Here is a 12,958-nt window from a genome sequence, read left to right on the forward strand (position 1 = left end):
ACCACCACATCATACAACACCACGCCATGACCCAACACCAGTCATTATAAACACCACCACGCCATGACCCAACACCAGTCATTATAAACACCACCACGCCATGACCCAACACCAGTCATTATAAACACCACCACATCATACAACACCACGCCATGACCCAACACCACCACATCATTCAACACCATGCCATGACCCAACACCAGTCATTATAAACACCACCACGCCATGACCCAACACCAGTCATTATAAACACCACCACGCCATGACCCAACACCAGTTATTATAAACACCACCACGCCATGACCCAACACCAGTCATTATAAACACCACCACATCATACAACACCACGCCATGACCCAACACCAGTCATTATAAACACCACCACATCATACAACACCACTCCATGACCCAACACCACCACATCATTCAACACCACGCCATGACCCAACACCAGTCATTACAAACACCACCACATCATACAACACCATGCCATGACCCAACACCAGTCATTACAAACACCACCACCTCATACAACACCACGCCATGACCCAACACCAGTCATTACAAACACCACCACATCATACAACACCACGCCATGACCCAACACCAGTCATTACAAACACCGCCACATCATACAACACCATGCCATGACCCAACACCAGTCATTATAAACACCACCACCTCATACAACACCACGCCATGACCCAACACCAGTCATTACAAACACCACCACATCATACACCATGCCATGACCCAACACCAGTCATTACAAACACCACCACATCATACAACACCACGCCATGACCCAACACCAGTCATTATAAACACCATCACATCATTCAACACGCCATGACACTACAACATACATTACAAACACCACCACCGCATCATGACCCAACACCAGACATTATAAACACAACCACATCATACAACACCACGCCCTCACCCAACACCAGACATTATAAACACAACCACATCATACAACACCACGCCCTCACCCAACACCAGTCATTATAAACGCCACCATACCATTACCCAACACTGGTCAGTTCAAATACCACGCCATGACCCAACACCAGTCATTATAAACACCACCACATCATACACCACCACGCCATGACCCAACACCAGTCATTATAAACACCACCACGCCATGACCCAACACCAGTCATTATAAACACCACCACGCCATGACCCAACACCAGTTATTATAAACACCACCACGCCATGACCCAACACCAGTCATTATAAACACCACCACATCATACAACACCACGCCATGACCCAACACCAGTCATTATAAACACCACCACATCATACACCACCACTCCATGACCCAACACCACCACATCATTCAACACCACGCCATGACCCAACACCAGTCATTACAAACACCACCACATCATACAACACCATGCCATGACCCAACACGAGTCATTACAAACACCACCACCTCATACAACACCACGCCATGACCCAACACCAGTCATTACAAACACCACCACATCATACAACACCACACCATGACCCAACACCAGTCATTACAAACACCGCCACATCATACAACACCATGCCATGACCCAACACCAGTCATTATAAACACCACCACCTCATACAACACCACGCCATGACCCAACACCAGTCATTATAAACACCACCACATCATACAACACCACGCCATGACCCAACACCAGTCATTATAAACACCACCACATCATACAACACCACTCCATGACCCAACACCACCACATCATTCAACACCACGCCATGACCCAACACCAGTTATTATAAACACCACCACCGCATCATGACCCAACACCAGACATTATAAACACAACCACATCATACAACACCACGCCCTCACCCAACACCAGACATTATAAACACAACCACATCATACAACACCACGCCCTCACCCAACACCAGTCATTATAAACGCCACCATACCATTACCCAACACTGGTCAGTTCAAATACCACGCCATGACCCAACACCAATCATTATAAACACCACCATGCCATTCAACACCAGTCATTATAAAACACAACCACGTCATTCAACACCATGCCATGACACTACACCAGACCTTACAAACACCATCACAACATTCAGTACCACGCCATGACCCTACACCAGGCACTACAAACACCACCACATCATTCAACACAGGACGCAACACCTGACATTACACACACCCCACAACACATTACATGGCACATCAGACATTACAAACACCACATGCCACAGCACACCGTCACACAAGACACACCACCAAACACCATAACATTCAATACCATACCAATGGTGCAACACCAAATACAACAAACGCTAACATTCAATAATACATCCCACAACGCAACACCATCCTTCAGAACATCAAGCACTATACAAGACAACACTCGCACCAACATACAACACAAATCATTACACAACAGCATGTGCGCGTCTGCACTTACTTTACGTCATGACACATTTAGGGAAATAAGTCTGGGGAATGCTGTTCAACGAAATAAAGTTAAGTGGGAAATAATTCAATTGCACACACACACACACACCTTGGCAGCATGACGGTGCCAGCGCAGGTGCTCTGTGAAGCTGTCGAAGCTGATGTAGTAGGTCTGACTCTGAGGCCCGGCTGAGCTGAAGGCCAAGCAGTGGCTGTGTTTCTTCACCTCCTCTACCTACACACAGAGAGAGAGAGGGAGAGAGAAAACAACATCACCTTCAGGCAGTAACAAAAAGACTAAAGGTAGCTAAAGGTCAGACATTTTTTTCACTGCAGGTTTGTTGCAAAATAGAACAGTAAAATAATTTTCAATATAATAATCAACTATCGATCAAGCAGGACGTCTGTATTTTTAACCGCGTCGAACTAATTTCCATCAGAATAACAACGTTCCACTAACGTTACCATCAGCCTGAGCTTATGATACAAGTTACGTCAACTGCAGGACATTCTCGAGACCTGGCTTCCTCATCAGGGATCGAAACCTGCGTCCAGACTTCGGACAAACTCCGCAATTCAAATAAAACTGAATTAATTGCTCGGTTAGCTTTCTCCTCGTTTCTGCCGCTTCGGAACGCTTTTCTGGCCCCGAGCTTCAGAGTCGCTAACATCTGATGAGCTTTTTTTTGGAGCGAGATGTGGTCGCTAAACGGAATCCCGTCTTTCGAAGTTAATGAAGAGTTTTAACTCAAGTATGCATGTGAGATCATCTCAGGTGTTTGGGAAAGGTCGATGCTGGGTCATCTGCCAGACAAATCGTCTCATTCTGCCTCGTTCGTTTCGGACGAGAGCGTATGTGGATGGCATAACAAACAGATTAAAAAAAAAAAATTACATGAGATTAAATGGAGTTTTATTGTCATTGAGCGGAGAACAAATCCAAAAGTCAACAGAACGCATTCAGAGGACCGTGCAAAGGGAGATGGTTGGGTGGGGGCAAAAACGGGCATCATGCTATCCTGAAGCTAATTCCGCACTTCCTCAGCGTGTCGTTAGGTGTTGCTCCAGACCATAACCAGAAGGGCCACTCGGCAGGGTTCATACCTCCACCAAGGCACATACCGTACCATCAACATCGGGATCAAATCCCTTCAACCTAGGGTTCATACGAAAGCTGTCCACCAAATTACATCCAGATCCGTTCGCTACTTTTTGAGTTATGCTGGGGCCAGACAAACAAAACCAAGAGGCGAGAACCTCCTCCTCCTCCTCCAAAGTTGGCAGAAGGTCATTAAATTCAGGAAGGACCTAAAGGGTGAACGCAATTAAAAGCGATTTAACTCGTGTTGCAAAACAGTCTAAGGTGTTCCCGCTCTCTTCCTGAAGGCACAATGTGCATTTTGAACAAATTTCAGGTGCTACCTTTCCCTCGGTCAGGGGCAGGATGAGCATTTTAATTACTTATAGTTGTTAGCATTGCCTCCATTAAAGGCAGGATGAGCAATTTCAGTATTAGAGGCAGAATATGCATTTTGAGCATTAGAGGCAAGATGAGCATTTTGAGTATTTTACAATGTGACCATTGCCCGTTAGAGGTAGGATGAGCAATTTCAGTATCAGAGGCAGGACGTGCATTTTGAATAATTTAAGATGTTATCATTGCCTCCGTTAGAGGCAGGTTGTGCATTTTGAGTATTTTAAGATGTTAACCATTCCATCTGTTCGAGGCAAGATGAGCAATTTGAATATTAGAGGCAGGATGTGCTTTTTGAGGATTTTAAGATGTTACCATTGCCTCCGTTAGTGGCAGGTTGTGCATTTTGAGGATTTTAAGATGTTACCATTGCCTCCGTTAGAGGCAGGTTGTGCATTTTGAGGATTTTAAGATGTTAACCATTCCATCTGTTCGAGGCAGGATGAGCAATTTGAATATTAGAGGCAGGACGTGCATTTTGAGTAATTTAAGACATTACCATTGCCTCCATTAGATGCAGGATGAACATTTTGAGCATTTTAAGACGTTACCATTGCCTCCATTAGAGGCAGGTTGTGCATTTTGAGTATTTTAAGATGTTAACCATTCCATCTGTTCGAGGCAGGATGAGCAATTTGAATATTAGAGGCAGGATGTGCATTTTGAGCATTTTAAGTTGTTACCATTACCTCCGTTAGTGGCAGGTTGTGCATTTTGAGATGTTACCATTGCCTCCGTTAGAGGCAGGTTGTGCATTTTGAGTATTTTAAGATGTTAAACATTCCATCTGTTCGAGGCAAGATGAGCAATTTGAATATTAGAAGCAGAATGTGCATTTTGAGCATTTTAAGATGTTACCATTGCCTCCGTTAGAGGTAGGTTGTGCATTTTGAGTTTTAGATGCAGAATGTTCATTTTGAGCATTTTAAGACGTTACCATTGCCTCTGTTAGAGGTAGGTTGTGCATTTTGAGTTTTAGAGGCAGAATATTCATTTTGAGTATTTTAAGATGTTAACCATTCCATCTGTTTGAGGCAGGATGAGCAATTTGAATATTAGAAGCAGAATGTTCATTTTGAGCATTTTAAGATGTAACAATTGCCTCCGTTAGAGGCAGGTTGTGCATTTTGAGTTTTAGAGGCAGAATGTTCATTTTGAGCATTTTAAGATGTAACCATTGCCTCCGTTATAGGCAGGATGAGCAATTTCAGTATCAGAGGCAGGATGTGCATTATGAGTACTTTAAGATGTTACCCTTGCCTCTGTTAGAGGCAGTCTGTGCATTTTGAGCATTTTAAGATGCTACCATTGCCTCCGTTAGAGGGAGGTTGTGCATTTTGAGTTTTAGAGGCAGAATGTGCATTTTGAGCATTTTAAGATGTAACCATTGCCTCCGTTATAGGCAGGATGTGTAATTTGAGTATTAGGCTACGTTCACACTGCAGGCTGAAGTGACTCAAATCCGATCTTTTCGCCCATATGTGACCTGTATCCGATCTTTTATTGACAATATGAACGACACAGATCCGATTTTTTCAAATCCGACCCAGGCCGTTTGGATATGTGGTGCTAATTCCGATCCCTATCCGCTCTTTTCATATGCGACTTCAGTCTGAACCGCCAGGTCGCATTCATCCGACTTACACGTCATCAACAAGCCACAAACGTCATTATTCTGCGCTGAAGTAGGCGGTGGGTCTCTCAAAAAAAGTTATAACAACATGGCGCATAATCATGGGCGCAGATAGAGGGGGTGACTCGTCCCACCCAGATTTAAATTCACCTCGTTCGGTCCCCCCCACTTACAGGGAGGAAAAAACGTGTATGCTGTCTTTCTTTGCATAAGGCAAACCTCACGGAAAAATCAAAAGACTAATTACCATTCGGTTTATTGAGGTGCACAGCAGTGTATACATAGTTGCAACAACTCACATAAAACAAAACAAAGACTGATATTCGGTTGGTTGAGCTGCGCAGACTGCACAGGTTGCGAGCTCGAGCTTGGTTGCTATGGTTACTAACAACAAGTTTGACAGGCATATCGGGGTTGGGGTTGGTTTGCTGGCAGCTTTGTCCCCCCTCCCAGTTTTTTGTCCCCCCCAGTTCAAAAAACGTATCTGCGCCCCTGCGCATGACATCAATGCGAGGGACGCTTCGGGCTGTGAAGGTTCTGAATCTTCTCAATGGAAGGACGCAGAGGTTAGGGAGCTGATTTCCATTTGGGGGGATGCAGCTATTCAAGCTAGATTGGATGAGTCATACCGCAACCGGGCGGTTTTACTTCTGTAAACACTGGCCATGCTCACTGCGTGTGACGTCGTCGTATCCTGCAGTGCGCATGCGGAACACTTTTAGGTCGCTTTTCGTTCATACTGAGGATCACATACAAGTCGCATATATTTGTTAATGTGAACGACCTCACAAAAAAATCGGATTTCACAAAAAAATCGGAATTGAGCATTAAGCCTTGCAGTGTGAACGTAGCGTTAGAGGCAGAATGTTCATTTTGAGATGTAACCACTGCCTATGTTAGAGTCAGGATGAGCGCTTTGAGTACTTTAAGATGTCACAATTACCTCTGTGAGAGGCAGGAAGAGCATTATGAATATTTTAAGATGTTACCACTATCTCCATTAGAGGCAGGATGTGCATTTTGAGCATTTTAAGGTGTTACCATTGCCTCATTAGAAGCAGGATGTGCAATTTGAGTATTAGAGGCAGAATGTTCATTTTGAGATGTAACCATTGCCTCTGTAAGAGTCAAGATGAGCATTATGAGTATTAGAGGCAGGATGTGCATTTTGAGTGCTTCAAGATGTTACCAGTGCCTCTCTTAGAGGCAGGATTCGCAATTTGAGTATTAGAGGCAGAATGTTCATTTTGAGCATTTTAAGATGGAACCATCGCCTCTTTTAGAGGCAGGATAATTATGAATTATTATGAATATTATTATGAATATTTTAAGATGTTACCTCTGTCTCCTTTCGAGGCAGGATGTGCATTTTGAGTGTTTTAAGATGTCACCATTGCCTCCGGTAGAGGCATGATGAGCATTATGAGTATTTTAACATGTCACCATTGCCTCCAGTAGAAGCAGAATGTGCAATTTCATTAATAGAGGCAGGATTGTGCATTTTGAGTATTTTAAGATGTTACCACTGCCTCTGTTAGCGCCAGAATGAGCATTATGAGTAGTAGAGGCAGCATGTGCATTTTGAGCGTTTTAAGATGAAATCACTGCCTCTTTTAGAGTCAGGATGAGCATTATGAATATTTTACGATGTTACCTCTGTCTCCTTTCGAGGCAGGATGTGCATTTTGAGTATTTTAAGATGTCACCATTGCCTCCGGTAGAGGCAGGATGAGCATTATGAGTATTTTAACATGTCACCATTGCCTCCAGTAGAGGCAGAATGTGTAATTTCATTAATAGAGGCAGGATTGTGCATTTTGAATATTTTAAGATGTTACCACTGCCTCTGTTAGCGCCAGAATGAGCATTATGAGTAGTAGAGGCAGCATGTGCATTTTGAGCGTTTTAAGATGGAATCACTGCCTCTTTTAGAGTCAGGATGAGCATTATGAATATTTTACAATGTTACCTCTGTCTCCTTTCGAGGCCGGATGTGCATTTTGAGTATTTTAAGACGTCATCATTTCCTCTGTTAGAGACAAGATGTGCATTTTGAGTATTTTAAGATGTAACTACTGCCTCCGTTAGAGGCGGGATGAGCATTACGAGTATTTTAAGATGTCACCTGCGCCTCCATTAAAGGCAGGATGTGCATTTTGAGTATTTTAAGACGTCATCATTTCCTCCGTTAGAGACAAGATGTGCATTTTGAGTATTTTAAGATGTAACTACTGCCTCCGTTAGAGGCGGGATGAGCATTACGAGTATTTTAAGATGTCACCTGCGCCTCCATTAAAGGCAGGATGTGCATTTTGAGTATTTTAAGACGTCATCATTTCCTCCGTTAGAGACAAGATGTGCATTTTGAGTATTTTAAGATGTAGCTATTGCTTTCGTTAGAGGCAGGATGAGCATTGTCACCTGTGCCTCCATTAAAGGCAGGGTGTGCATTTTGAACCATTTAAAGCGTTACCTTTCCCCCGATCAGGGGCAGAATGTGCATTTTGCCTGCATGGCTGGCTTTAATCGATGACACCATCAGGCACGTGCCACACAGGATGACGTGCCGGCGGCTCCAGCGGTTCACGGGTAGTTGCAGTTTGCCTTTGCGTACGTTGTACGTCCCAGAGAGCTGCACGCGCTCCGAGCTTGCCACGTTGTACGGCTTCCCTGCAAGACACACGGACAAGAAAACTGGTGATTAAACAAATGGCAGAAAACACAACGTTTGAACAAATCTAATTCTGATGCACGGAGCCACATTAGGAGTTCGAGCAAATATAAATACTCAAGTTTACAATTCGTCTACATGCTCGAGCGTTTCTACTGCCACTCGTCCAACATCCTGCATCTCGCACCAACATGGACACAGTGCTGGTTAGGTTCACGTCCTCATTTCGAACACCAGATTCCGGACTTCACGTTTATCCCTCGGCCAGTCCAAGGCCTCGTCTACTGGACTCTTTATCCCAGGCTCGGGGACGGTCGCGTTTTGGATTACACAATCGAGTGCCAAAGCGTGAAGAGCAGTTCAACAGGGCCGACGTGTCCCTGGTGTGTTTATTCCGTCCGGGAACGTGAGTGCAAGGTTAATGAGACAGCTAACGAGTGTTACTGACCAACTGCTATTAGCGCAATTAGCACAGAGGGAATTTCAGCTAATGGAAAAGAAGAACGAACAAATGTACTGCGTCGAATATTTTAGCTCTGGATGCAGGCCGAGTCGTTCGTCAGTAAGGGTAGTATCTCACTGCTCTGCGATTAGTTGGAGACGCAACAATTGCGATAAAATATGCGAATTAGTGACAATTTTCACTTGGAATCACAACGAATTGATATTCGCATATATTTTACCGCAATTGTTGCGTCTCCAACTAGTCACAGGTTGTCGCAGCCCGGCTTTCCCTCGGCAGGCAGGGAAGTACAGGAAGCCTCACGGAAACCGACTTGAGAAGGGTTCGCGATGGCTTTGCAACACCCGCGACTATTTTGCGAGAAATTTTGTCGCGCGAATTTTTTGAACCAAATTTCAGTGACAAAGGAGCGACACTTTGCGACTCATGCGAGGAAATCGAGAAGCCCCGCGAATTTTTCAAGACCCTTTTGAAACTCTCCTGCGAATGACGCTCGCAAGCTGTCGCGGCCCAGTGAGATGCTAGCTTTAGCTAGCTGATTATTATTTAAAACATAAGAATAGAATATTGAAAATGTCATTCTTGAAATATCTGCGTGAATATGGTTTAAAGCTAGACTTTAGATGAAATTAGCCTTAAAAAAAAAAACAAGCTCAAAGCCACACCCACAAAACCCGCCCCGCAATGCCTGAATGCGAGTGCAGGAGGCTGGACTTCCTGGATTTACAGATGAACAGACACCCCCTTATTTTGATTGGATGGATAGGTCACATCATTTGTTCTCCGTGTTCCGGAAACCCCCCCCCCAAATAAATTAAATAAAATAACCCCAAACGTCCATCTTCAAAAGGCTAATAATTAGCCAGGAAGTAGCCTTGGCACTTTGCGTGTTATTTTCTTAGAACCGAACCTCGTTGGATATCGTTTGATGAACACAAGACATGTCTACGATTGAGTTTTATGATATACAATCAGGTTTTATCAGGACTACCAAGCGACGCTTATTTAAACTCGGGTAAATATAGCGACGGTCACGCCCCGCCCCCCTCCCCGCTCTATCTGCAGGGTTTTTGGAGTACGACAGTGATGTCATTCTATCTAGTTCTTCTTCTCTAAACAGGAATGAACCGTTAAAAAAAGGAACAGTCGGAAAGTGGAACAATGAGCGTCAGGTCCTGTCGTGTCCGAGGCGGCGTCCCTCCACCCGAACGCGCGAGCGGAATGGAGCGAGGAACAGGAAGCCAGAGCCAGAATAAAACCTCAAACCGCAGCGGAGATCCTGCTCGGACGTCCTGTTTACACGAGCACGGGAAATGGCAGGGGGTCCCATACGCACACGGCCTGACCGTTCAAGATGAACAAGACCTGCATTTTAGTGCCGTTTGAGGAATATGACGCGGACTGCGAGACCAAACCTCGGGTTCAAACTAGCTTCCTGGGGGCGGGGCTAACCTAAAACACCTGAACATCCTTAAGATTATGCGTCAGGCTGTTATGAGAAAATTTAATCGCTTCTGTCGCGACGGTTCATTCACACGACGTTTATGGGCGGTGTCTCCAGTGGGAGGAGTTTACGCTTTGAGGTTTCTCTGGAACAGGACACGTTATAGCTGCGGGAAGACGTGATGATAAAACCGCAATTTGCAAGAGGAACAAAACATGGAGACGTGTCACGTTTCATCCTGATATAAATGAAGCAGGAGTCGGGGGCGTAGTGTGTCGGAGTTAGGGTGTAGGGCGGGTCATGTCCGTCACATAAGATGGCTTCCTTCCTCTCTGCCGGCACAGGAAAACGCTGCAGTTTCCACGTCTGGCTCCCACCCAACACACCAAGCGCAAACACGCTCATGTTTACAACAAATCGTCATATCTGAAACATCTCCACCGACAGAGTGAGCTTCAGCAGCGTCCAACGATGGGTTTAAAAAAAAAAAAATTCTCCTCAGTCAAGTCCTGGGATTCTCAGACAGGAAGAAGTAGGAACTGTTAGAGTGCGAGAGTTTTTCTGATGTAACGTGCACATGAATAAGAATTTTTAAAAAAATAATCAGCATGAGAATTAGAATGAATGGAACGCCATGGCGGAGGAAAGAAAAAGAAGGTCCAGGAAAACAAAAAAAAAAAACGAGAGTGGTGTCGATCCGATAGCGGAGCAGAACGAGCTCAAACACGGGATGATTTCACACGTTTCAGCGATTCGGTCGAAAAATACTTTTTCGTCGAAAACGTCTGACATCATTACGGTATTCGGTTGTTTCCTCCATAAAGGGTGCCAATAATTTTAGACACTGCGTAATATGCAGGTTTTTTTTTTTTTTAATAATGTGTGCACTGCGCAGATACAGGAACACACACACACACACACACACAGGTGCAAGAGAAGGTCTGTTACAGTGCTGTGTGTCGTTCGTTGTTCTCCCTCACGCAGAGAGAATAAGGACGCGTCCCCAAACTGCAGCTCATTAGTGATTCCCTGAGCGACTCGGAGAGAGGGAGAGAGAGAGAGAGAGAGATGTCGTCCTCGCTGTAAACTGGGCTACACACACACAGAGTGTACACTAGAGTCCTGACCCACATACTGTAGCCACTCTACATCTAAACTCATCTCTCTCTCGTCCGCCTCTCTGTCTACGCATCCGTTACTCGTGCTGTCTCTCTCAAATCGTCTCTGCCTGTTTTTCTTTCTTTTGCCCTGTCTCCATCCATCCATCCATGTCTTTTTCTGAACGTCTCCGTTGTCCATCCCTTCTGTGTATCCGTTACTCACGCTGTATTTCTTTCTTTCGCTCTCTGTATCCGTCTGTCCCTCCCTCCATTATCTGTTCATCTGTCTTTTCCTACAGGTCTGTCTCTGCTGTCCTCTCTCTAGGTCTCACGCCGTCTTCCCTACTTTATTTTGTGCGCTCTCTCTCATACAACCCCGATTCCAAAAAAGTTGGGACAAAGTACAAATTGTAAATAAAAACGGAATGCAATAATTTACAAATCTCAAAAACTGATATTGTATTCACAATAGAACATAGACAACATATCAAATGTCGAAAGTGAGACATTTTGAAATTTCATGCCAAATATTGGCTCATTTGAAATTTCATGACAGCAACACATCTCAAAAAAGTTGGGACAGGGGCAATAAGAGGCTGGAAAAGTTAAAGGTACAAAAAAGGAACAGCTGGAGGACCAAATTGCAACTCATTAGGTCAATTGGCAATAGGTCATTAACATGACTGGGTATAAAAAGGGCATCTTGGAGTGGCAGCGGCTCTCAGAAGTAAAGATGGAAAGAGGATCACCAATCCCCCTAATTCTGCGCCGACAAATAGTGGAGCAATATCAGAAAGGAGTTCGACAGTGTAAAATTGCAAAGAGTTTGAACATATCATCATCTACAGTGCATAATATCATCAAAAGATTCAGAGAATCTGGAAGAATCTCTGTGCGTAAGGGTCAAGGCCGGAAAACCATACTGGGTGCCCATGATCTTCGGGCCCTTAGACGCCACTGCATCACATACAGGCATGCTTCTGTATTGGAAATCACAAAATGGGCTCAGGAATATTTCCAGAGAACATTATCTGTGAACACAATTCACCGTGCCATCCGCCGTTGCCAGCTAAAACTCTATAGTTCAAAGAAGAAGCCGTATCTAAACATGATCCAGAAGCGCAGACGTCTTCTCTGGGCCAAGGCTCATTTAAAATGGACTGTGGCAAAGTGGAAAACTGTTCTGTGGTCAGACGAATCAAAATGTGAAGTTCTTTATGGAAATCAGGGACGCCGTGTCATTTGGACTAAAGAGGAGAAGGACGACCCAAGCTGTTATCAGCGCTCAGTTCAGAAGCCTGCATCTCTGATGGTATGGGGTTGCATTAGTGCATGTGGCATGGGCAGCTTACACATCTGGAAAGACACCATCAATGCTGAAAGGTATATCCAGGTTCTAGAGCAACATATGCTCCCATCCAGACGACGTCTCTTTCAGGGAAGACCTTGCATTTTCCAACATGACAATGCCAAACCACATACTGCATCAATTACAGCATCATGGCTGCGTAGAAGAAGGGTCCGGGTACTGAACTGGCCAGCCTGCAGTCCAGATCTTTCACCCATAGAAAACATTTGGCGCATCATAAACCGGAAGATACGACAAAAAAGACCTAAGACAGTTGAGCAACTAGAATCCTACATTAGACAAGAATGGGTTAACATTCCTATCCCTAAACTTGAGCAGCTTGTCTCCTCAGTCCCCAGACGTTTACAGACTGTTGTAA

At 44.6% G+C, this 12,958-nt stretch overlaps 1 protein-coding gene across 2 annotated transcripts in view; it reads right to left on the reverse strand.

Annotated features, from left to right (window-relative positions):
• The window catches only part of phlpp1 (PH domain and leucine rich repeat protein phosphatase 1), a 165,289-nt gene that overhangs the window by 63,742 nt on the left and 88,589 nt on the right, over positions 1 to 12,958 (reverse strand). For both annotated transcript variants that reach the window (XM_060914028.1, XM_060914038.1), the window contains exons 2-3: positions 8,027 to 8,223; positions 2,556 to 2,681 (exon numbers count right to left, since the gene is read on the reverse strand). In XM_060914028.1, the coding sequence (XP_060770011.1) occupies positions 2,556 to 2,681; positions 8,027 to 8,223 (323 nt within the window). The remainder of the gene's footprint in view (positions 1 to 2,555; positions 2,682 to 8,026; positions 8,224 to 12,958) is intronic.

This window comes from Neoarius graeffei, chromosome 1, assembly GCF_027579695.1.
Source record: "Neoarius graeffei isolate fNeoGra1 chromosome 1, fNeoGra1.pri, whole genome shotgun sequence".
Classification (NCBI taxonomy): Eukaryota; Metazoa; Chordata; class Actinopteri; order Siluriformes; family Ariidae; genus Neoarius; species Neoarius graeffei.